The sequence below is a fragment of the Lates calcarifer genome, linkage group LG1, assembly GCF_001640805.2.
Source record: "Lates calcarifer isolate ASB-BC8 linkage group LG1, TLL_Latcal_v3, whole genome shotgun sequence".
In the NCBI taxonomy this organism is placed as follows: domain Eukaryota; kingdom Metazoa; phylum Chordata; class Actinopteri; family Centropomidae; genus Lates; species Lates calcarifer.
Genome location: NC_066833.1, coordinates 1,898,855 through 1,925,119, shown reverse-complemented (window position 1 = coordinate 1,925,119; position 26,265 = coordinate 1,898,855). Strand labels below are relative to the sequence as shown.

At 42.6% G+C, this 26,265-nt stretch overlaps 2 protein-coding genes across 5 annotated transcripts in view; both read right to left on the bottom strand.

The window, feature by feature from the left end:
- Window positions 1-4,819: 4,819 nt before the first annotated feature.
- Window positions 4,820-9,446, bottom strand: LOC108881968 (CCR4-NOT transcription complex subunit 11). Its single transcript, XM_018674177.2, has 7 exons — window positions 8,573-9,446; window positions 7,645-7,809; window positions 7,407-7,559; window positions 6,669-6,871; window positions 6,368-6,570; window positions 5,677-5,773; window positions 4,820-5,591 (listed from the first exon to the last, which is right to left on the bottom strand). Exons 1-7 carry the CDS (start codon window positions 8,889-8,891, stop codon window positions 5,394-5,396), a joined length of 1,338 nt encoding a protein of 445 aa, XP_018529693.1. The 5' UTR covers window positions 8,892-9,446; the 3' UTR covers window positions 4,820-5,393.
- Window positions 9,447-9,737: 291 nt separating this feature from the next.
- The window catches only part of LOC108881969 (abl interactor 2), a 29,760-nt gene continuing 13,232 nt past the window's right edge, over window positions 9,738-26,265 (bottom strand). Inside the window, exons 4-12 of one of the 4 annotated variants that reach the window (XM_018674178.2) lie at window positions 26,233-26,250; window positions 25,264-25,367; window positions 20,348-20,500; window positions 17,556-17,680; window positions 17,088-17,435; window positions 15,621-15,785; window positions 15,405-15,485; window positions 15,112-15,303; window positions 9,738-14,439 (exon numbers count right to left, since the gene is read on the bottom strand). In XM_018674178.2, the coding sequence (XP_018529694.1) occupies window positions 14,264-14,439; window positions 15,112-15,303; window positions 15,405-15,485; window positions 15,621-15,785; window positions 17,088-17,435; window positions 17,556-17,680; window positions 20,348-20,500; window positions 25,264-25,367; window positions 26,233-26,250 (1,362 nt within the window). In that variant the 3' untranslated portion in view covers window positions 9,738-14,263. The remainder of the gene's footprint in view (window positions 14,440-15,111; window positions 15,304-15,404; window positions 15,486-15,620; window positions 15,786-17,087; window positions 17,436-17,555; window positions 17,681-20,347; window positions 20,501-25,263; window positions 25,368-26,232; window positions 26,251-26,265) is intronic. The other 3 variants (XM_018674180.2, XM_018674179.2, XM_018674181.2) reach the window with 3 other exon arrangements.

The window sequence follows — 26,265 nt, the reverse complement described above, 5'->3', positions numbered from 1 at the left end:
GTCTTCACGTCTCTCTCTTCTCGCTGTGATTTAATGGTTAAAGTCTGAATCCTGTGGAAAAAAACAAACGTTAATATAAAGATGTGACTTTTAACACAGAGAAGTAAAAGACAGTAAACTGCAAAGAAACCAGAGTGTGGACTAACTGGTTCTGGACTCAACAGAACTAGTCCAAGAGTTAAATCAGGTTTCTACACAGAGACAGAAGAAGCTGCTCTGACTGGAGAACTGACTCCAGCAGCTGCTGATATTCACACAGCAGCAGTGGATGGAAATGTTCCTGTTACAGTCTGAACTCACTCTGGTTGATAGAAGCACAAAGAAGCTAAATGACAGCGTTTCTAATGACACTGAACTGAATGAGTTCCTCACATTTTGATGATTTACTGCACTGATGAGGAAGACAGAGAAAGACACATGATGTTTAAGTTCTACTTCAACTGTACACTCATGAACTCTGTGAGTAAACTAATGACTGAAGTCTTTTTATGACTAATCACACTGTTCAGACCTCAGATCAGTTACTGAAGAGCTAGAATTTAATGTCAGTCTCTGTGTTGGACAGTTGATGTTAAGCTGTTAGTGAATTACCTGGAGGCCTCAGTCCTGGTCTCAAAGAACGTCTTCATTGTACGAAGACTCTGATCGTGGACCATGTCTCTGTGATCGTGGACCATGTCTCTGTGATCGTGGACCATGTCTCTGTGATCGTGGACCATGTCTCTGTGATCGTGGATGAAGTGGTGACACCTGGAGGAAACCAAAGAGAAACATACAAAGGAAAATGATCAATACACTGCTACCTATTCCTCATCAACAGTTTAACCATGAAAACACAGAGAAATCTTCAACATTACAGCTGAACCACAACATTTAACAAACATTAGAGGCTGTTTCAGAAAATGAGCTGTTTACTGTCACATATGAAAAATCATCACAAGAATCAATCAGCAGCTGAATCTTATTAATAAACAACAGTTCACCTCCAAAACCAGAACAGTGGAGAAGAATAAACTGTGACAATCACACTCTGAGTTTTGAGGTGAATAATTCATTATGTTACTAGAATACGACTCTATTGATCTCAGAGAGAAAAGCAGTTTTTATAGTAATTTCTAACAGTGAGCTCAGACACTGTGACCTGCTCTCACAGAGTTCAAATCCAGTTTTCCAGCTTGGATTTCAAATTAGTCTGATCTCTGTCTACAAGTGGCCAAAAGCCGTAACCATCAAAAAAAGTCATAGTTTAGTATGGCGCCAAAAGTGGTCATAGTCCTAAAAATGTAATTCACAGTAAGGTATCAAAAATCTATATTTGTAATATTATACAGCATTTTAAACATGTTCTGTCTTTGCAGGAGGAGAGCGACTGCATCACCTGAAGAGGACAAGAAAAGCGTAAAAATGTTTTTTAAGATGTGGGCGCTCCATAACCGAATGGTTGGGGCGTGTACCACATGGGCTTCAGTGCCCTAAGCAGCCGGTCCCCGGATTGACTCCCGGTTCGGCCGGACCTTTACTGCGTGTCATTCCCCTGCTCTCTCTCCCTGTTTCCTGTCTCATCTCCACTGTCCTATTAAAATAAAGGTGAAAACCCCCCAAAAATAATTAAAAAAAAAAACGTTTTTCAAGATGTTTAGAGTTGTTTCAGTCGGCAATAAGCATATTCTCATGTGTGCTCATCACTACATTAAATGTGAAGTTAGAAAATAAAGTGTCTTCAAGTGGGCCAACATATATCCTTTGCTTTGCTGTGGTTTGTTAATGCTGTCCAGATCAGAATCAATAAAGTTTTGTTGTTCAACTTTTGAGTTTCTGTTATTTCAAATTAGCATCACAAAAATGAGCCTGATCTCTGTCTACAAGTGGCCAAAAGCCATAACCATCAAAAAAAGTCATAGGATAGTATGGCGTCAAAAAATGGTCAAAAGTTGTCTTACCATCATAGTATTATATATTATGTGATATATGTCTTTAAAAATGTTTTTTTAACATCCAATATAAAGATGTGACTTTTAACACATCAAGATAAAAGCACAGAGAGTTTCTGCGTATTGAACTTCAAACTGCCAAAGACAGAGAGGTAAAAGACAGTAAACTGCAAAGAAACCAGAGTGTGGACTAACTGGTTCTGGACTAAACAGAACTAGTCCAAGAGTTAAATCAGGTTTCTACACAGAGACAGAAGAAGCTGCTCTGACTGGAGAACTGACTCCAGCAGCTGCTGATATTCACACAGCAGCAGTGGATGGAAATGTTCCTGTTACAGTCTGAACTCACTCTGGTTGATAGAAGCACAAAGAAGCTAAATGACAGCGTTTCTAATGACACTGAACTGAATGAGTTCCTCACATTTTGATGATTTACTGCACTGATGAGGAAGACAGAGAAAGACACATGATGTTTAAGTTCTACTTCAACTGTACACTCATGAACTCTGTGAGTAAACTAATGACTGAAGTCTTTTTATGACTAATCACACTGTTCAGACCTCAGATCAGTTACTGAAGAGCTAGAATTTAATGTCAGTCTCTGTGTTGGACAGTTGATGTTAAGCTGTTAGTGAATTACCTGGAGGCCTCAGTCCTGGTCTCAAAGAACGTCTTCATTGTACGAAGACTCCGATCATGGACCATGTCTCTGCGATCGTGGACCATATCTCTGTGATCGTGGACCATGTCTCTGTGATCGTGGACCATGTCTCTGTGATCGTGGACCATGTCGTGGACGAAGTGGTGACACCTGGAGGAAACCAAAGAGAAACATACAAAGGAAAATGATCAATACACTGCTACCTATTCCTCATCAACAGTTTAACCATGAAAACACAGAGAAATCTTCAACATTACAGCTGATCCACAACATTTAACAAACATTAGAGGCTGTTTCAGAAAATGAGCTGTTTACTGTCACATATGAAAAATCATCACAAGAATCAATCAGCAGCTGAATCTTATTAATAAACAACAGTTCACCTCCAAAACCAGAACAGTGGAGAAGAATAAACTGTGACAATCACACTCTGAGTTTTGAGGTGAATAATTCATTATGTTACTAGAATACGACTCTATTGATCTCAGAGAGAAAAGCAGTTTTTATAGTAATTTCTAACAGTGAGCTCAGACACTGTGACCTGCTCTCACAGAGTTCAAATCCAGTTTTCCAGCTTGGATTTAACACAAAACTGAGCTCAATAAAGTCTCAAGTCACCACAAACTAATTTCTAATCAATAATATACACAACAGGGGATCAATGGATGGCTATGAATTACTACCACAAAGCTACAAAGACACACAAAACGACAAAGAGGCAAAAAACTGAGTCGCACAACGATCACAATAAGACGCTGACCTGCCGCACTGAAACACAAAATGACCTGAAGCAGACACAAAACTACAAAGACACAAACCTACAAGAACACAATGCGATGCAAAACAACCACAAAGAGAAACAACATGATCACAACGACAGGATAATCCTGAATAAACGGACTTAAAGCTCAACATTAGAAAGAAGCAGTGACATGTCTGCAGAGTAAAGAGAAGCTAACAGAGCTGTAAACAGACTCAACAGTTAGTTACCTCCACAGCTCAGTCACACACACACACACACACACACAGATATAAACGACGACAATAAGAAAAAAGCCTCAAAGACAAGATATCAATGATACGGCTAAAGCTAACACTGCCCACTAATGCTAAAGCTAACACCCAGGTGTAAAACACTGGTAGAGACACAACATGAAACACAATGACCACAAACACACAAACTGAGTCACAATGGCCCGGATGGAACACAAAGAGACAGAGACACAAAATGTCGGTAAAGTGATATAAATACAAACAGGGATTTAAACACATTATCAACAGATAGCTTTACGAGGTAATGCTAATGCTAACGTCAGTCGCCAAAGCTAACGCTCTTGAATAACGTTAATGCTAACGCTAGCAGCTAGCTAGCTACCTTACCTTCGCGCCGCAGGTATGTTCAGCGTCCAGTCTCACTGGTGCCTGACAAAAACCAGCTCCAGAGTTTGTTGTAGCATCCAGACTCTCCGGTAACGACGTTTCCTCACAGCACTGACAAACAGAGGCAGCGGCTCGGACGTTGGTTTAAATCTGTTCCGGCTTCGTTTCTCCGCCTCTCTGAGCTCCGCCCAGAGGTTCATGACCAATGAGGAGGCACGCCACTGGCAACGACGACATACGTTAACGCCTAGCAACCGTCTCTGATTGGTCTTAAAACACATCCACCGTAAAGACGTATGATAAGATCTGGCCTACAGCCACGCGCCAGAGCAGATAAATAAAGAAGAATTAAATGACATATAGATAAAGTAATGCTAATAATACTACTAACAACAACAACAACAACAAAACAAAAATAAATAAATAATAATAATTACAATAATAATAATAACTCCTCTTCAAAATATGACGTGAATTAAGACATGTAACCTTCAAAAACTATATGTTGATAATATTTACACACATTTACCTTAAACTGTGCAGATTAAATTATTCACAGAATGAGATTAAGATCATCCAACTGAAAAACTGTTTTGTTCTGGTGTTAACTGTTAAAATCTGGATGAGGGATCTTGGTTGTTCATCATCGTGCTCAGGTTTGCGAGCTCCATTTTTCTCTCTAAACTTCTAACATGTTTACATTTCAATAAATAATCAAATGATCAGAATCAGATCAGATTTTTGGAAAATATCTGGGAGATTTTTCATTTTTTCATCACCTGAGCTCCTCAGTATTTTCATCAGTCCATCAGAGTCCACCTAACTCACACACAGAGATAACTACATGTAGAAATAACATTATTTATTTTGCTTTTATTCATTTATAGAAATGTATATTTACTCAGTGATCTGCAGCGAGGTCTCTCTCATAACCTGATGCCTCAGACATGAGCTGCTACAGTTCACCTGCTGTTTAAAACAACCATCATTCAACAGGTGTTGTAATGAGGTTCTGTTGCAGCCACAGATTTTAAGAGAACAGAATAAAGAAGAGAACCTGCCCACTGGATATTTAATCACCTGTGATTAAACAGCAGACAGGAGAGAGCTGATCAAAACCATTGATGAAAGCACAGACACACGAGCTGAGAGTCAGTTAAACAGTCTGTTTAATCAGAGAACTGGAGAGATTCAGTTTCCAGAGGAAAGACAGAGGACAGGTAAAAAATGAAAAGCTGAAGATCCATCCTGTTTTTCCTCCCAGAGATGAAGATGTTGGTGAAGCAGAGTGAACAGAGGATTTAAAGTCTGAGGAAATCATAACTACATATTTACAACACTGACTCTCAGCCGTGTCCCTGTCGCTCGTGCTGAAGCTGGAGTTCATGTCTGCTTCCTGTGCAGTGTCTCTGAGTGGAGCATTATTTGGCGGGTTTGGCCTCTGTGGGGTTTTCTCCTGTGTCCAGGGTCTTGAGGAGGCGGAAGAGGCCGGCGGCTTCGCGGATGCGGCTGAACTCGATGCAGAAGGCCTGGACCTCGATGAACAGGTCCTGGACGTTGATGATCTTGTTTCGGATCAGGGACTGGAGGAAGACGCAGACCAGACGGACCAGGCGGTTCTGGAGGAGAAAGATCTGAGTTCAACAGCGGGACAGGAACCAGCACCTGGTCTGAAGCTGGTACTGTTACAGTGCTGTGTCCTACCTGCATGTACTTGTCTTTGATTTGCTCACAGGTGGAGATACAGTTGGAGATGTAGAGGTGGATGAACTCTGGGGGCAGGTCCACAGCTGTGGTCAACCTGAGAGAGAACCAGGAAACAAGAGGATTCCATGAGTGATTCAGCTGCCATCTGGAAAACTGACGAGTCACTTCCTGCTTCACAAACGTACGACTGAGATCTGAGCCGATGGTCGGCCTGGACTGAGGGAACTATGTTCATAACCAGTCACTTAATCAGGAAAATATTCAGCAGATCAACAGAAAATGAGACTGAACACTGGTTATAGCCTTAGTGGAAACCTGAAGCCTCCAGGAGGAGGTCAAATCAGTTTCTTTATCAAACGCCATCCTGAGGCACTTTTCACACAGAGCAGGTCCAGACTGTATCTTCATATTATGATGTTTACAGAGACCTGTTCCCACCATGAGCAGAACACTGAAACCTTTCCAGCCTGATACTTTCTTACTGTTTCTGGATAATGTTCAAACTAAAACCTCATCAGACGAACTGAGGATTCAGACAAACATCCGTCTTCATGTCTGTGTTAACGCTCAGTTTTCATATGAAATGTAGTGTTTATGAAGCCTGACAGCCTCAGTACGTCTGTCTGTCTGTCTGTGACCACCCAGTTATTTAGGAGTTGGCGGCTGATGTGGCCTCGTCCAGCCTCACCTGTTGACCACCTCCATGGAGTGCAGGGACATGTCCATGTTGACCAGCACAGAGAAGTACTCTGTGATCTGGCTGCTCTGCATCAGCTTCAGCAGCATCTCGATGGCCACCAGCGGGTTGTTCTCCACCAGGTCGGGGAGCTTGGCCGGGGACAGGCCGATGTGATAGACCAGCTTCGGGTCCTTCTCCAGCTCGGCCAGCAGCTGCACAGAGACAGAGGACAGGTATGAGGAGGCAGGAGATACTCCAGGCTGCTCGGCTTTGACTCGACTCTCTGTGACTCGGCGTGATGTGGACCGACCTGTGACTGCTGCTGGGCGGACAGCGGGCTCTTGAAGGCCTTGGACATGATGCGTTTGATCTCCACGCCGGTGCTGTTCTTCACGCACATGGAACGGTCCCACTGGACGCTGTGGTCCGGCTCCGTGGGGTTCAGCCACGCCAGCTCGTCCTCGCACACGTGGAGGGGCGGCGGCGGCCGAATGAACTCGGGCCGGAAGTGACCTGAGGGGACGGAGGGGAAAAAAAGAGAAAACACAGACATGTTTGGTTTGTCTACCTTATCTTGGAAGGCTGGTAACCACGGCAACGGCTTTAAAAGGTGTCCTCATATTCACCGAGTCAGCACCGAGTGTCAGGATGTGAACAGCAATGAATTCTAATCAGTGGACACCAGAGTTCAGATTCTGCTCAGGATTGGAGCTGCAGCCATTAATCAATCAGATCGAAGCATCATAGAAAAGTAAAGATTTATCAGCCATCACTACATGAAGAGACGCATCTTCACACACACAGTCAGAGTAAAACCTGAGAAGTTAAATTAAAGCCCTGACAACCAGAGAGCTGAACCGGTCTGTACAGGTCTTTCTGCCACCTTGAACAGGAACTATGTAGTCCCTGGCTCCTCCAGGGGAAAGGTTTAGATCCTGACTTCCCCAACAGAACAAAGGTTCTCGGTTCCCTGGGTCAGTTCCTGCTCTTGGAAACGACTTGTAACTTTCTTCTGATGTAAAACAACTGCAGCATCAACAGCACTTACTCTCCAGCGGAGGACGGGGCCCTGTGACCAGAGACTCGATGATCTGATTGGCCACCGAGCTGTCGAACCCCGAGTTGGATGAATCTGGATCTGGGTCGTTCAGGATGCTGGGGAAACTGGCCTTGCTCTGAGTGGGCAGCTCCGACTGACGCTCTGAACGACAAAGACAAAGAAGGGTAGGATTAAACCAAAGAAGAAGAAGCAGTCTTGAGTTGGACTCTACTGTCTAATGTGTCACCTGCTAACGCGAGCTGCAGCCCACTGATGTCTATAGACTGCGGCATGTTGCCCACGTCCATGCAGGACACCTGTCTGGGCGTCTTCTTGAAGAGATCCCTGGGCGGCGCCAACATCAGCTGGGACAAGAAGAACTTCTCCGGCTGGGTGATGGGAGGCAGGAAGCCTGGAGAGATCACATGACAGGAAACAGGTGTTGATGGAGAATGAGAACACCTGTGTTTGTTCTGAGCTTTAAACTGCTCAAGACCAGGGGGGCAAATTTAGTGTATCTGATCAAGAGCTGGGGCAAATACTGAATCAGGCATCAGATGAACAAACAGACAGTTTATCCAGAAGCACAGCTGCATGAACAACTGCAGTGATTTCACAACTCTCTCCTCCTGTTTCAGCCTCTGTCTGACTCTATGTGAATAAAACTAACTTGGCTTGAAACACAGTCTATCTGCATCAGTGTCGACAGGCCAGGCTGCTGCTGGTGTTTGCTGACTGTGCTCATCCTTTACGACCTCGTGGCTCCAGCAGGACGAAGCTCCTGTCACAGTGAACATCAGTGGCCTCCCCTCACCACCAGGGTCCTGAACTTCAGAACTGTTAATCCAGATCAGAATTATCCAGATGTCATGGTCCCTTTTTTTGCTTGCCCAGATCAAACTGATCTTGTGGGTTTTGTCCTGATTTTTCAGATAGGATCACTCTGATCCAGATAGCGTAGAATCAGGATCACATATCCCGGTTTTGAAATACCCATTTTTAAGATTTGACCCTATCTGGATGATTCTGATCTGGATTGAAAGTTTTGAGATACTGGGCCGAGGTCTGGATCTCTCTAAAACAGCTTCAACAAATACTGGTCTGTTGGATCAGACTGCAGGTGTCCCTAATAAACTGCCACCTGAGTGCAAACGGTACGCAACACTGAGCCGTACCTGACAGCACCTTCTCCTGCTCCTCCCCGGCAGGTGCGGGGTTCAGCAGGTGGGCGAACACGGCGGCAAACGGGTTGGCGGCCAGCGGCTCGGTGCGGTACATCTCCCAGAGCAGGTAGAGGGCGGTGAGCCGCTGCGGGGAGCTGGGCAGCAGGTCCGGCTGCTGGAGGAGCATGACCAGCACCGAGCCCACCCGGAAGTGCTCCGCTTTGCCGAAGTAGTGATGGAAGTGGGTGGAGAGGCTTTCGAAGGTGTTGGTGCAAGCCTCCTCCGAGATGATGCTCAGCAGGTTGGACAGTTCTTTGGGAGCCAGGGTCATGGTCTCCTCACCTCGGTTAGCTTAGCTTAGCTTCCTGGAGATATGCTTTGATATAAAACTCTCTGTTCTCTGCTAATAATAAAGCATCACTGTGAAAAACTACGCGGGGCTAATTCATGTCTGAAGAGTAAACGTGAAGGACTACAACCTGAAACTCATCACACGAGTTAGCAACGAGTTAGCTTAGCCTGACGGCGCTAACTAACAGAAACCGGCCGAGTCATCGCAAAAACTACAGTGTCCGTCCGACAAAATCCACACAAACCGGCTCGACTGCTACATAACAGTCTCCTACACCGACAGACAGCAAAAAATCCGATATCTCCAGGTCCTTAGGGGCGTTATCACGACTGTTTAACACTCAGCTCGTTCACCAGCCGTTAACATTCTGATTTGAACCTTTGGACGCGGTGCATCATGGGTAGTGTAGTTACGAGGTCTCACTTCCTCTCCAACCGGACTCTTCGCGGTGATACCTGGTCGTGATTCACTGCAGCTCAATCCTGAAGCACTAAAACAAGTTTTCAAAGAAAAACCGACGAGAAAATAAAACTAACTTTGTCCCTCAACCATAAGCTCTTGTTTTTTTTATCCATAGTACTTTCTTCTTCTACGCCTCATTAATTCTTCTTCTTCTTTGATTAGCTGTCAAACCAGCTCACAGGCACATTACCGCCACCTACAGGGCTGGACTGGAACAGTAACTTTATTGAAACAAGTATGTGATCTGTTACTTTTTTATTTAATGGATCTAAGTATTTAATTATAGTCAGGAACATGTTTAACACAGGTCCTGACCTCCACTCAACTCCAGCTTGTAATAAATAAACGACAGCGACACAGACGGGCTGTTAAAACATTTACTCAGTAATTTTCACTTTACTTCTTTCTTACAAAAGATCAACAGAGAGCTTCTCCAGGCGTCATGTTCTAACAGGAATGTGCTGTGGAGCTGACCGAGGATCAGATTAATATGTTGAGAGAGGGAAGAAGATCTAAAAAGGAAAGTACAGCTCATCTGACGAGTAGCAGGTTTACATGAGTCTAAATATATTAACTTTTATGGAAATGCTTCATTGTTTAGGTCGTCTCTTGAGTTTTCTGTTTCTGGAAAACGGGAATAATTAAAGACACATTTGGTTCATGTGCCAACACTGACCAGGGCCACCTTCTTTACCTCATTAAAGACTTGTATGAATAATATCCTAAATAGCAAATATGAAGAATAGAATAACTGGAAGAGAAATATCTCATGTTTTGTGTGATTTGCTAACTTTGGAACCAGATCCAGAATGAAGCTGGTTTTCAGGACTATCATCTGCAGGGAGAAAGATGAAGCAGATTCCTGATAAAAATCAGCCTCAGAGAAGCCGTCCGCCCACGTTTCACTCATCATCTCATCTCTCAGCGAACACTGGTTAAAGGGATGTTGCAGGCAAAACAAAAACCAGAGTACGCCAAAGCTGGTCAAGAGCCTGCAGATCCAGGTGACCAGAAACAGACCTGTAACTTGAGCGTCACAAGTTGGCAAACTCGTTGATCCCAGTTTCCCTGGTTCTGAAAACAACCAAGCCAGTGAGAGCTTTTAACAGAGGGGATGTGGTTCTCTTACTCTGAAAGTCCAGACTGAAAATGTCAACAAGTGTGGAAACACTAATGTGTTTTCATTTTAAAACAGCTCCGTATCAGAAGTAATCTGCTCTGTTACTAACGCGCCTGAAAATGAATATCACGTGACCATTCAATGACCATTCAGGTACACTGGGAATGTCCATGTCGGTGTAAACAGGAAGTAGATTGTTTACTCTGCAGTTGGTTGTTTAATTGCAGAAAATACTACCAACAAGGAACAGCAAGACAAACAAATTTTATACAAATTTTATACCTGCTAGCAAAGTCCATCACTGGCAGTTGAGAGCGTGACCAATCAGGTCATAACTGATAAGAACAGGCCCAGCAATGTTTCCAAAAGTCTCTGTCTTAGAGACTTGAAAACTCCAGAGTAGTGCTGAAACCAGGTGTAACAGCAGCAACGGTGATGAGTTTTAAAACTAAAACATATTAGTGTGGGCATAACGCTGCTCTATCCACTCGCGCAACAGGAGCATTAACGTGGTGTACTCTGGTTTTTGAGGTCAAACTTAAATAAACACTGTACAACAAGGAAACACTGTTTTCAGGTCCATGGTCACTTCAGTCAACAAGAGTCCACGAGGGAAGGTTTGGTTCATACTGGTTCACACACACACACCTGCAGTCACACCACAACACACTGATATATGGCACTAATAGTCGCCTGCATCTTAAAGGGCCATTACAATCAAAATAATAATAATAATAATAATGAAAACATCAGCTGATCAAACAGAGAGAATAAAGCAAGTTGGTGACAAAAAAGAAAAAGAATATAAAAACACTGAATAAAAATGTAAGTTATATGTCAGGCATGCAGGCAAACACACTGTAAACTTCAAAACTGGCAACAAGTCCAAAAAAATCTCCACCAGGTGTTTTCCATTAGGTCCACTTCACAACACGACTACAGGACGTTCTGAGGCAGGAAAACCAAAACCAGGATCAAACATCAAACAGAGAACTTCAAATATATGTGAATTAATGTTAAATAGTTCAATTTCCTAAAGAAGTTTGGAATGAATCTTTAGAGGACTGTCTTAACCCGACCCAAACTGTATGATTTTGCAAAATTAATGTCCGTATTTGGGGTTTCAGAGGAGTTTTAGTGTTGAAGAGGCTGAGACTTCATCTTTGTTTGGTTTCATGCCTTTAAGACTTTTTATGACAAGTCCTAACTATAAGACCCAGGCTGGAGGAAAAACACCTGAACTTTAAAAGGTCTTCCTCCCTAGACTGGTCACCTGGTGCATTCAGGTGACTCTGTTTCCTTTGCTTCTTTCCTTGTGGCAAGAAGACTCATCTGCACTAAACTAACAGGCACTTTTCAGCCACTAGAAAACACACAAAGAGGCTCAATGTACAGACTTCACATCAGAGAGGGACGAGTGACGATAACAAAGTTTATGGCTCGGCAAAAACACAGGACAGTTTCCACTTTATCTACAAATGAAAACTTTGTTATTGTCGTTCTTCAATTGCAGTTTGATTCCTTCCTTCCTCTCTCTGAGTCCTCAGCATGTCTTTTTAATTCATGGACAAAAAAAATGAATATAAGGCTCTTCAGAAAATAGGAAGGTTGGCGGTATTCGTCATGGCGAAGGGCAAAGGAGCAAGGAGTTGGACACATCTGAAAATAAACTGGTTCAAACACTCGTCTGGTGTCATAGTGTGTAGGTGTTGTGGTCAGTTTAGTCGTCGTTAGTTAGACATCGACTGGCCACTTAATGCTCCAGCTCTGCTACAGTATCAGAAACCTAAACAGAGTCTGGTTGATTGCTTCTGTTATAACGACGAGAACAGGAGAACAAGGACGAAGAGATGAGGTGAGACTGTAAAAGTGAAAATCTGCAGTTTGAAATAAGCACTTTGTCCAGGACTGAAGGAAACAGCTGGTTCTAGACTCTGTTCAAAGTACTTTTGAAGGGATGTGTATATTTACACAGCTTAGTATCTGGTACTAAAACCTTGTCATACAAGTTCTACAATAATTAATACTCTCATATTATCTCAGAACTTCATTAAAAATCTGACAATGTTTGTGACTGACCTTTATCTTATTGGCATTTCTGACTGGTATTAAACCACCAGGACTGAAATCTGAAGGATTATAACTTTAAAGCCTGTTTCATCCACAAATGACAAAATGCTAGACCTGCCTTTGCAAATATTTTGTCACTAGGGGGCTCTAAATATCCAATAAATCATCACTTTTGATAATCAGTAAACCACACTTGAAGGATAACTGGTATTTTTGAACCTGGGCTTTATTCTCCATGTTTTGGGAGTAAATTATTAATAGGCACAAAAATCTTTGGAATCGGTGCAGGACAATCGTCCACTTCAGTAGAGTTACCCTTTAAGTATTAGTGTGATTAAGTAGAGTGTAAAGTGTTAAGTGCAATTTTTCTTGATTGGCCGATGTCATGAGTCAAAAGTATGGCCAAGGCAGGATATTCAAAGTGTTTCAGAGAATGGAAAGAAAAAATGGGGGAAGAATGTTTGTGGATTCAGTGTTTAGGGCAAGGGTAGATTTTGCACAGCTTCCTCTCAGTCTGTGTTTTTAAAATCTGGGATTATCACATGGTTAATACTAAAAATAATCTCAGTCTTCACCTCAGGGGAAAGACTGTCTTCTGTTGTGGGTTGGGGTGAGAGGAGGGCAGAGAGAAGAAATAATGTGAAGTGAGCTACAGAAGCCCAGAGTGGACATATTGTAGTGTACAAGTAGTTAAATTCAATGCATTGTTTTCTGGTGCTCACAAAAGAATCAATGACCTGAACATAACAAGACCTGTTTTCCTGTTTCTGTTCCATCTTGACAAAGGAGAAAAAAACAACTTCATGGCCTCTTCCATCAAGAAAGAGACAAACTACTTACTTTTGTATTTTCAGTGTCTCTTAACAACAAAACTGCTTCATTAGAAACAGGTGAATTAGCTATGATCTGTAACTGAAACTGGCAACATGCAGTTAATGGGAAAACTGTGACGATGCTGCCCCATCACAGGAAAACACCAATAGTGGACTATCAATCTATGTTTGTGCTGCAGACCATCAAGTTACATCGCCATCTACTGGCAAGGCTGCATACTACTGCGTTTTCAATTGTTTTTGCAGATGTGACCAGTCATTGTTTTCACAACACTGTCGAATGAACTTTTTTAAAATGCAAAGAAAAAACTTTTCCATTTTTAGCAAAACTGTGGTAATGTGAAAAGGGAGCGTGATTTATTTTAATGCTAACTGTCACTGAGCATCAAGAAAATTATTTTGTGATTACAAGAAAACAAACTTGGTATGTTGAGTATTGAAATAATTTTTTTGTGATCACAAGAAAACTAAAAACACATCTTCATTTTTTGGTCAAAGAAACGTTTGTGAACCTTCACACCAAACTCATCAACACTGGTCACACGATGACACTGAAGACGCCTCTCAGTCCTGTGGGGGTAGAAAGAGAGGGATGTAGCTCAGACAGCAGAACAAACGTCACCTACAGGAGTGAGAATCAGATTCTCTCGTATACTCCCGATAAAATGTTAGTGAACCGATGATTTTTTTTGTTTACAAGCTCAGGTTTGCTTGTGATTGGTTAGTAAGGATCTAAAGGAACCAAAAACAAAATGGATGCAAGTCAGTTCTTCCCTTCTAGCTCAGCTCCAAGACACTGAACTGGAGCTGTGAGACAACAGAGGACTGAACAGACAAGACAACAACAACGTTCTTCGTCTTTTCTATCAGTCGGCGTAGTGCATGATGGACTCGACGTAGTTTCCGGGGAACAGACCCGTGGTCGCATTCATCACCCCTTCGAACCACCCATCCTCGTTCTTTTTGATGACGTAGATGATAGCTCCTTCCTGGAACGATAGCTCATCCTCTTTGTCAGCTGTGTAGTCGTAGATGGCCACCACTGGAGGGCAATAAACAGAAACATGTTCAATTCAACATGTTACATAACATTATAACACTGCAGTCTTTGCAACAAATGCAACAAGAAATACAGAAGTATTTGAAGCAATCAACTTCCAACCTGTAGAGTCATAAAAGACAGTAAACATGTAATGCATTAACACCAGACTTCATTCAAAATAATTTTTAAAAGTTAAAGAAACATGATGTAACTATTTAACCTGAAAATCTCAGCTTCAGGATCACTGTGATGGTTCAGTGTGAGAGGGAGAGTGTCTCTGTCGTTCCCTCTCTGCTCCCTGAACACCTGCTGTTGCTCTGTGTACCTGAGCAGGTTCCATCTCCCTCTGACTGAGTGAGAGTCAGCAGCTCAAACTGCTGGAATCAGACCCAGAGAGTTCAGACTGATGCTGAACTGTAGATCAGTTAAAGAGACTTAGAGTCATTAAAACCAGAGTTCATCTCTGAGATCCAGGAAACTGACGCAGAGACCAAGAGTTAGAGACAGAGTTTGGAGTTTGTTACAGTGACAACACTTCCTGCTCCAGAAGGAGAAGGGGATCATGGGTAATGTAGACCATTGGGCTGTGTTTCAGTTCAGAGTGTGCTGTTGATTAGTGCTATAGTGTGGTTGATTTGGGACATGGATATTTGGGTATTTCTGTTGCGTTACCTTTCTCCAGGTAGCTCCTGGGGGCCCACGGTGGGTCTTCCTCAGCGTACGGGTCATTGTACTCCACTACTGCTGAGTCCTCCTCTTCATGTCCATCTTCCAGTGGCTGAGGAGTAGGCAGGGGCTCCTCAGGCCCTGACTGGTTTTCAGGATTGGCATCTGGGTGAGGGGGAGGAGGGGGAGCATCTGAAACTGTGGAGGAGGAGCAGAAGATGAGAAGGTAAGGAATCATTTCTGTGATACACGATTGTAAAAAAAAAAAAAAGACTTGTGCCAATGGCTTTTAAACTTACTGGACTCCTGGACTCGCGCAACAAAACCCATCAGAGGGAGTTGGGGGGTGAACTGGAGGAGGGATGGGGGTGGTGGGGAGGCTGAAAACACACATAAACCTGAGTTAATTAATGTAAAAACTCAGTGATACTGATTGTACCTCAGAGATGGCTGCCAGGTTTATCCCCCACCCCAAAAACCAGTTGCTTCATCAGACTGGTTTTACTGTCCTGTACCTGGGCTTTGGTTGTAGTAGGGACCTCCGTTGACTTGGTTCTGTGTTACAATTGGCTGACCGGTCACAGAGGGGGGGCGGCGGTATGGCAGTGACCCCCCCACCTGTGGAGTCTGCTGTCGTGGCTGAGGCCGGTTCATACTGTAGAACTGAGGGACAATAGGACCTGACGGAGCAGAGAGAGACGGAGTTTGACAGAGTACACTGTGGTCAATCTGAGAACAAGACTGCCTCTTAGTTTGTTCTCCCTCTTGTATAATTAGATCTGAACACAGTAAACAGAATTGGAATCAGACAAAAACAACCAAGATCCTTTAGAGGAAGAGGCCTCAGACTGGTCACAGATATTCTGTGGAAATTTATTTGTGATGAGAACATGATCCGACCACAAGAGGTACCCTGCAAGTTTGAACTAAACTGCTCCTGTAGCCAGCTGTGCCTGAGAGTGAATCAAGGCCTGAAGTGGATTCTCAATAATCAATATCAAATAACACATTAATCAATAATGAAAATAATGGGCAGAAACTCCACATACAATTTGATCTCTCTGTCATTGTGCTGTGAACATAATCCTGTTGGTCAACATGACGCATGATGTGAGAAAAAAACACTTTAGATGTTCAGAACTAGCTGAGATGTGTGGCCCCTCCTCAACTGTGGCAAAATAGCCAGGATCCCCCCACCAGTAACAATGGCCGACATCTGACATCTCTCGTCCTCTCTTGGATCTATCAGTGGATCTGGATTTTTAAAGCTGGACAAACAGGAGAGCAATACCTGTTGTGCTGACGAGGATGGTAAACACAACAAACCTTTTTCACCATTTGAAACAGTGACGTTGGCATCACACCATCTCCAGCAGTCACAGCAAACAAACCACATGTGCTAATGTTAGTTCAAACCCCAGCAGCAGTCGCTTCTGTCTCCAGTCATTACCCCATCTGATTAAAGAGGGGTGCAACATCATGTTTTATAATGAACTAGAATCACCATCTCATGGTTGTATGCCTCCAACAACCGGTCCAGCTGCTGTTGATTAATGTGTGAATTCTTAAGTTATGCCCAAAAATGTGTTTTGTGAGGTCCAGTGACCTTGACCTTTGACCTTTAGCTACCAAATTCAAGCCACTTCATCCTAGAGTTCACATGAATGTTTGTACCAAATTTGAAGACTTTCCCTCAAGGAATTACTGAGATACAACGTTCACAAGAATATGATGGACAAACATGAAAACATGGGTGTCATCAGTGTAGAGGCACACAACAGCAGCTGCACAACAGAGCCTCAAGGTCTAATGGTCATTGATCAATATTAAATATAAATACTGTGATGATATTTCTGGTCCTACAGTCAACACATGTGAATGACCTGGTGAGTTTTCTCTGTTTGAAGAAGGAAGGTGGAGGAGACAGAACCACACAAAGGGAACAAGCAGGTGATGGAGGTGGTGTAGTTGGAGAAACTCACCTTCAGCAGGTGATGAGGAAGAGGAGGAGGAGGAAAGAGGAGGAAGGGCAGGAGGAAGGAGAGGAGACACTTCTCCAGGCAAAACACCCAACTGGGTCTCAGATGTGCTGGAGGCGGGGTTAGAGGACGGGGAGGAGACGGTGGCGGGTGGTGGTGCATTCGATTGCGAGTTTGATTGAGGAGGGGAGTCAGCAGGGTGAGAGGGTGAGTTTGGTGGCAAGGGTGCGTTGGGTTGTGTTAAGGTTGTGGTGGAGGAGGAGGAGGAGAAGGAGGAGGGAGTTGGGGAGGGGGAAGGGGAGGAGTTAGGAGCAGTGGATGAGGAGCTAGCTGGTCCAGCAGTCGGGGAAACTTCAGGAAGGACGTCAGAAGGAAGGTTAAAGGAAGGAATGAGTCAAACCACAGATTCATCAAAAATATTTAAAGTATTCAAATGAAATCAGGACGACAGAAGAAACGTTTGTGTGTTACCTGGGAAGGTGGAGGGTGGGGAGGGTGTCGGCACGGCGATGGGAACTCCCACACAGCCACTGCCGCTGTTTTCCCTGCTGCTGCTTCGACTGCTGCTGCTGGGATGACTGCCTCCACTGCTGCCACTGCACACACGATTAATGACCGATCATCAATGTACAATCAGGGTCCCATCTGAGCTTTTCCCTTCACAGTCAGTTCACATGCTTTGAAGTTGGTTTTCTTTTCTATTACTTTCCCTGTCTCTATAGAGTGGTGCAGGAATGAGTCATAAAACCAGGAAGTAAGTTAGCATGTTAGGTTTTACCATTTTCAGGTTTTACCCAATGAAAAAATCCCATCTGCTTTTTGTGGAGGGAACCAGGCTGATGCTAACTTCAGGGCTGGACTACAGAAACACATCATCACTGCAGGACCCTATTTGTAAAAAGCTGATGAGACAATAACAAAGAAATCTACCTGTGAAGATCAGGTTTCTCTTATTCTCTACCCTTAATTAAATGAAACACGTTTCTAGTTAAAATGATATTTAAGAACGCAGGTCAGTGGAGAAAGACAACTTTAACCTGATCGTGAAATGTTCTGCTCTCTATTGTGTCCTTTACATTTCTCTTCTTAAAAATAAACTATGTGGTACAGCGTTGATGAACAATAACTACAAAACATGTCACGGGTGACGCTCTTTAATGTGATGTTAATTCATTTTAAATTCTTTAAACGTGGTATTCCCTCCACCAACCAGTCAAGTTGCAGGAAATATAGACACCTCCCCTTTTCTCTCCTTGTGTTTTGAGTTATGGTGCTCAGTAAGTATTTTTACATATCATTATGATGTCAACGTGAAGCTGACCTTTGACCTTCTGGATTAAATTGTTGTCACTTCATCATTTTCTCCCATTAGACACCTGTGTTTAATTTTGTCATAATTAGCGAATGAATTCTTGAGCTATGGCTAAAACATGTTTTGAGGTCATGTGACCTTGATCTTTGACCACCAGATTCTAATCAAGTCATCTTTGAGTCCAAGTGAATGTTTGAACCAAATATAAAGAAATTCTCTCAAGGTGTTACTGAGATATCTACAGATGATGACAGTCTGAAAACATAAGTAAAGCCTGCAGCCGCGGCTGTCTTCAGTCGGTGGCAGAAGCAGAAAAACAAACTGATACAAGTGAAGACGTGACAAAAGAAAAGACGACAAGAAGTACATACAGATAGACAGACAGGGAGTCAGCTGCCTGTAGAGAAAGAGCAGAGTCACAGCAGAGCGAAGGCTGTCAGGAGTCAGAAGTTAATGTCGGCACAGAAGCAATGAAACAATGAACAGCTGCAAACACACAATCTGATTGGCTGAGGACTCCAGAGTCACACAGATGAACGTGGTGATTGGATGGGAAGTAAGAGCCATTTCTGAGCCTCCATGTTGGCAGAGTACGTGTCAAATATTTATCTGTAAACATTACAACTTTAATTTGAAAATAATGTAATAAAACAATGGCTCATCGGTGGCCTCCTCTTCCTCATCCACAGCACCAACAAGCTCACCGAGTTATATGGACCGCAGAGGAAAGGAAACAAAGCTGGATGAATGAGGAGAGAATCAGTTAGTTGATGCTGTGAGGATGTTAGCAGAGTGTTAGCAGAACATTAGCACAGCATTAGCAGTGTGTTTCCTCTGCGTTTGATCAGCAGTGATGCTGCAACCTGTTTGTCAGGTTCTGACTTCGAAATTGATGAAAATCTGTTTCCAGGTCCAACTTCACTGAGGTTCTCCTGTTTTCTGCTGCAGTGCTGTTTGTGTTGATTGAACAGATCCGAGTCCAAAAAAAGAGTCATTTTACTGACTTTCACTGTGACAAGGAAAGGAAGAGGAAATGGCTGCAGCTGATAAATTACAATTCGTAAACAAATGAGGAAAAACAACAGTTAGCTAGCTAACCTAGCTAACATTGCTACGAGTCCGCATCTGTGTATTTTGGTTGTCAGTCTTTTTCTGTGCTGCCCAAAATAGAGAAGCTAGCTAGCTAAGACCAGCTTTATTCACCTTAGTTGGGCAGCACAGAAAAGGACTGACAACTGAAACATGAAGATGTCGACTCATAGCAAGAAACACCCTGTAAAACCCAGAGATTATATCAGGGGTACTAGGGGTATTACTAGTGGCTGCTAACAAGTGCTAATATTAGCTAGGTTAGCTGGCTAATGTTAGCACCTGCTGGCATCAAAATTATTTTTTCTTTGTTTGAAATTTGCAACTGGTCAACTGCAGCCATTTCCCCTTCTCTTCTGTCGCAATGAAAGCAGCAGAATGACACTAAATAGTTAGCCTCGCAGAAGTTGGACCCGGAAACAGTATTTTTGTCTGTCGTGATGTCAGACTTCAGCAGACAAAAAACTGGGATCTATTCATGAGTGTTTTTCTTAATAACCACAATAAGAAGGATGGATACTAATGTTTATAAACATTTTTACCATCTACAAATAAAACTCTCCATGGTTGAAATACTGCAGCTGTAACTAAACTGACTCCTCGAGCATCAGCGCTGAATAAAACCACAGAGGACAGCAGCAGAAGCTGAAGCAGAGGTGACATGTGATGAAGCTGGAAGAAAGATGGTGACTCACAAGCAAAGATTTTGGAAATGGCACCAACTAAATATGACGATACAGCCATCAGCCAGTTAGCTTAGCTTAGCACAAAGACTGGAGACTGCTGGGCTCGTGGTATCAATCTGAACTGTAGTCTGAGGACCATTTTCCTCATCTCATCTCTTTCCTTCACTCCCGACTACCTGTATGTGCGGGGTCGATGGTTGAGGGTGGCGGTGCGCGCCGGACTGGGGAGCTGCCCCGTGGCCATATTGTTTCTGGTGGGGCTGGAGACATAATCGTTGGGCACCACAGGGGGGCGCACTGGTTCCAAGGTCCTGTAGGGGGAGTTCTTCCTGTACATGCAGAAGGTGAGGGTGAAAACAGAAGGTTAATGGAGGGTAAAGGTGGTGGTGACAGCAGAGTCTGATCCAGGGTCCTGTTGGGGGGGCAGCTGAAAACCTTTATAGTCATGTCACCTGAGAGATTCATCCATTCTTTTTTTTGCTTGTTGGTTTGAAGTCTCCACACAAACAATCAAGAGTTTAGCAAGCAAAACTTTATCTTTGTTGTTGTTGATTTAGTTCCAGATATTTCTCAGGGACTTTGCAGACAAAAAAGTCACATAACGGATGTTAAAGAAAGTTATACTTCACATAAAAACCATCTTTCCTAAACATGTGTTTTGTTTTTTGTTTGTCCTTTAACACCAGTCTCACATTAACACTGTCCATATCCTCAGTTCCAGGTTCTTTATTGTTATTGTAAAACACTTAAAAAAGTTACATGAGGATGTTAAAGTAAAAAAAACACAAGTCATTCTTTCCTAAACACGTTTGGTTTTTACTTGTCAGTAACACTTTATCCATGTGATACTGTCTAAACCTTCAGTTCCTGGTTTATGACCTTGCTTTTTAAAAGACTTAAGTTTATTATTATTGTAATTATTATTAAACAAATCTAATTAATTGCCATTTTTCTATCTTTGGTATATCTTAATTAAATTATTTATTCAGTGCTTGGATCTCTTGTTAGGGCGTTTGAGCCAAGTTATATCACTCAAATTCAAAATTCCATCCATTATTAGACTCTTAACTACCCACAGAGGGGCACTGTAGCTCCTACTTAGCAGACAGTATATTCTATTATGAAATGCCAACTTCATAAAATCGAGACAGAAGGTCAACAAAGTCAACAAAATGTGACTGAAACAGTGGTGGATTAAAGTGTAGCATGATGAATAAAATGTGATTATACGTTATTTCTTCACAAAGTCTGAGCCTCCTCCTTTCTGTGTGAGAAACAAAGAAATCTGTTAAGGTCACGTTTTAAAGGTCAGGGTGTATTTTTAGAGAATCACTCCTCCAGCGTCGTAGAGCTGCAGAGAATAAAGACAAATGACTAAAAACACAGTGGAACCAGACTGAGGACAAACAGCAAGAGTTAGACAAGAACAGATACAGGAAGTGAGAATCATGGATGTGAGTGCGTTGTTGTTGTGTAACGACAGAAGGACTTGGCTTGTTGGCTGCAGTGTGATGCCAACCCACTGCTGTGTGTTTGTGTTTGTGTGTTGTGAGTGTGTGTGTGGTGCGGTGACAGGAGCGACAGATGGAGCCGGCTCGTCGACCGCGGCTTCAGTTCCTACAGACCACCGAGCTGCTTCTGTTCACTTTCTCGTCTTATTCTGTGCATCAGCGACGTTTGATTCAGACTCGTCGCAGAGAAGCAGCTTGTTGATCAGCAGGTGACGAACTAAAAACAGGAAGGAGCGCTGACACAGGGGGACGAGGTGGTGCTGGGTGGCGCTCTAATGTCAGAACACATTGTTAAGTGTTGTAATATCATAATGATTTCATTCTCCAACCACTGGGAAACATGATTATCAGCTCAGGCTGATTCCTCTCACATGTGATCATTGCTCGTGTACACTTGGTTTTAGGGGGAATTTTGAATTATCACTCACTCACTGAGAACAATATAAAAATGACGATGATGTGATTTGTACTGAGGTCTGGACCAAACAAACATCTAGAGAAAATGATTTATAGACTCTGTAACACCACAATGCTTCATCTATAATGAAGGTGTGTTGTGACTAAAGCTGTTACGATCATCATCATGACTGTTGGGTCTCTGAAAATAACATTATAAAGAGTTCAGTCTAGACCTGCTCTTTATAAAAAGTGCCTTAAAATAACTTCTGTTGTGAGCAGGCGCTAAATAATAAAATAATAAAACTGACCTGACTTATTCTCAGTCTTTTTCTCTTCATTTCATATGATTAATAATAAACAATCACCTTGTGAAGAAGAAGCCATTTCTTGGTACTGAACATTGGAACACATAAATAAAAATTACATCTCTGATAAGTATATTTTTATTAGCATATAATTGCCTAAACCTAATAACTGTGTTTTCGTTCTCTTAGAATGAGCCATTTATATCTTCACAGGGAGCAGGTCCTCCTCCACAGAGGCCACCATGTTTCTACAGGAGCCCAGAATGGACAAACCTAAGGCCATTTTTACGCTGATGCTGCAGCTTGTACACGGAAGACGAAGAAGACAAGGAAAGGTGAGAGTGATTACAACACCTGACTATTTTGTCACCTGACGGCCACCGTAGACTGTTTGACACAATTAGGACCAGGGGGTGAGGGGACAGGTATTCAGTCAGCTGCAATCTGAGTTCTCTCCACTAGAGGCCACTAAATCCTCCACACTGCTGCTTTAAAGATTTAATTTTGTCTTCTTAAGTTCATTTTGTGCCAATATTATAATATGAGCCAAATCATAGTTTAATCTAATTTAGTTCAATGTTAATTCAGTGTGTGTTTCCCAAAATGCTGAGCTATTCCTTGGAATGAACAAACAAATGACCTCTGACCTCACAGTGTCTGGATGCTGCAGTACCAGAGAGAGAAGAAGAAGAAGAAGAAGAAGAAGAAGAAGAAGAAGGAGAAGGAGGAAGGAGGAGGAGGAGGAGGAGAAGAGGATCAGAGATGGACACAAAGGAAAAGAGGTGATGGGAAAGAACGAAGGAAGAGAGATTAGACAACAGGAGGAGAAAGCAGAAAGAGAGGGAGAAAAGAAGAGATAAGGAGCGAGAGGGAGGGAGGGATGGAGGGATATAGCTGGGTGACCTAGATGTTTGAGGGGAGAGAACACAACAAGCTTTCACAACGCATGACGTTATTCCTCTGAGCGCTGTGTTACTGTGTGTGTGTTACTGTGTGTGTGTGTCATCCCCCTCTGCCGGGTCAGATCTGTAATAAGCTCGCTGCAGGTTGAGAGAGGCTGCAACACGTTCACACAAAGACTTATTTCTGAGTCACAGCGAACAACAACACATCTGTGAAGGTGGATCTGCTCTGTTCTACATTTCCAAGAAATCCAAAATAACAACACAGAAACAAACCATGAAATCACAGAGAGAAACAGACACAACAGAGGGTCGGTTAAAGTCGACGTGTGTGTGAATCTACCCTTTGGAATTACTGTGTTAAAATATGACCAGAGCTTCATCCAAGTCACGATAATGAGCAAACATTCACAGTGTAGGCTGATGAAGCTAACTGGAGTCAGGAGTTAACAAACCTGGAGTTCAGTCAATGAAACCAAACTGGAGCTGTGGGTTAGAGATACTTTGCTGAGTTTGTTCTTCACAAGAAGAATCTGAAAACAGGATCTCAGAGGACTTAAGATAAGTGTTGCAAAAATCCAGGAAGTTGGAAACTTTCCATGGGAATTAATGAGAATAAACTGGAAATTTTCTTTATTGCAGGTTAGCCTATTACAGGGAACTTAAATGCAGTAAAAAAGCATCTTGCAGCAAAATGCTGATTAAAACAACCAGATCTAATGCAAATTCAGTTGGGGAGGGGTCATAGGGATTATCTTTATTTTAGTCAACATTCATGTTTTTTGGTTCTTCAATGAAAGAATCAATTAAAATTCAACTCACAAATAAATCACCGTGACAAATATCATTTATTAAAGTGTGTAGTAGTTTGCAGCATGTCTGCTTCCGACAAAACAAAATGTTTATCACGATGTTTGTACACGATACAGTTTGTATAAAATACCACAAATTTATAGTTAATTCCAGTTAATTCCCAGAAATTCACATTTATTCTTGTTAATTACCATGGAAACTCTCCAGGAGAAATTTAGCGGACATTTTCAGCCCCTTTGCAACGCTACTTAAGATGCATGAAGCTGAAATGGTTTCACAGATGTTCATCAGCCCACAGTCTTCAAATGGAGATGATTCAGTTCTGTAGCTACTGTCACTAAAAGAAGACGTCCAGCTAAGACCTTGTTTACATGACAACAGAAAAGATTTTCCTTTGCACTTTAAAAAAGTTCCACATTCATGAAAACGATCTTCGTTCACACTGATCTGCAAAAACAATCGAAAATGCAGTAGTATGCAGCCAGGCCAGTAGGTGGCGATGTGACGTGATGAGACTCCAGCTCAAACACAGCTCAACAGTCTGTCACTATTTTGTTCTGCGTTTTTTCATGCAATTAATTTGCACAACAGTTTATTTTTTCAAACTGATGTTTTTGTCATGAATACTTTCACACAGAATGATTATCCAGAGAAAAAGTGATTTCTTTTCTGAGCTTTCTCACCGTGAATAAAGGCATCACAATTACATTCTTTATTCACATCGTGTCGTATGTGAAAAGACCTTTAGGCTGAAAACCCGACGACCCGCTGTGTACGAGGTGGGGCAGTGTTGTACTGCCAGGTGGTGGCATTTGCAAAATATTACACAAACAGGGACTCAGATGACTCCAAACATGCAGAATGATCAGTGACAGCTAAAGGCTTAAAGGAATCGTTAGAGCTGGTTAACATCTCTGTTCACGAGGCTACTACACTGAGGAGAAAATGAAGTTTATCAGAGTATCTCACAGGATAATGTCAGGGTGGCTGTCCAGTAGAGTTCAGACCTTAACTGAGGTTCCAGCAGTTATTAAACACAAGGGTTCACTGACTTCACTTCACTTACTAGATGAAGATCAGATCACAAAAAAAACAGTTAAGTCCAAAGGGTTCTCAGACTTTTTGCATATGTCTGCATAATGTGAGTGTGTGTGTTACATACCCTAAGATGCCCTTGCCTGCCCTCGGGGGGCTGGGCGGTTTCTGGGTGGGGGGGTTGGACCGGGACAGACCCCCTCCTAGTTTCATGTTCTGCTGGCCGTTCACCTGCGGAAACACGCACACATGCACAAAATCAAAGGTGAGTCCTGACCTCAGTCCAGGTGTTTCTGTAAACCTTTGTCTTTTTCAAACCATCCTGCCACAACCAACAGACTGAGAGTAAACTGTAGCTGTCAACTGATCAAGTCACTGACCGGCCAGTAAACAGGAGACTGACCAGAACATTTACACAGAACATACATTATTGTCCAGAAGTTATAGTTTCAGCTACACCCTGTTCACACATACAGACTCTGATTGTCTGCTTTAGTATTTAATTTACCCAGCAATGTGCAGTGTTTCTGTTACATGTTGTAGCAGCAGCCTACCACTGAAATATTATAGGCAATGTAGCAATGTCGCAATTACTCAAATCTGTAGGGGGCTTTTAATTTGAAACGACATGGAAACACATGGGGACACCTGGCCAAGGTGAGTAAGAAAGGTATGTTTGATGCTTGTTAGGGACAAAAATCTTTGAAATCAGTCAGTTTTAAACACGAATGTCCATTGTCCACTCAAGTGCTTGTTTTTGCCACAGACAGACTCAGATTCTTCTCAGTGTCTGACAACATTATGATAGGATTCCTACAGAGATATAGCTTTTAATTAAAGAGGAAGATCCTTTTAGATCCTTTGGTTCGTCCTCTGTATTCAAGCTGCGGTATCAATGTAAACGGCCACTACAAATAGCTCTTAAAAATCGTCATCCTTCCAAAAAAATTACACCATGTTCTGTGCAAAAGCCTAAATGTGAGAATTAAATGCTTTAATAAATGCCCCTGGTGTGTAAAGGGCTTTACAGTGACATTTTTCCCTCTCCAGTTACAGGTTTCATGAGTCTGTGTGTAGGTGTGTTGTGCGTCCTTACCTTGAACCTCAACAACCACTTATTACACCAGTG

What these genes read in the sequence shown, in the direction of transcription:
- LOC108881968 (XM_018674177.2), bottom strand. Translation starts at nt 8,891, where the DNA reads ATGACCCTGGCTCCCAAAGAACTGTCCAACCTGCTGAGCATCATCTCG. An exon ending in GCAGGAGAAGGTGCTGTCAG is followed by an intron (nt 7,810 to 8,572) that starts GTACGGCTCAGT and finishes TGATCTCTCCAG; the next exon opens with GCTTCCTGCCTCCCATCACC. An exon ending in TCCATGGAGGTGGTCAACAG is followed by an intron (nt 5,774 to 6,367) that starts GTGAGGCTGGAC and finishes GTTCTCTCTCAG; the next exon opens with GTTGACCACAGCTGTGGACC.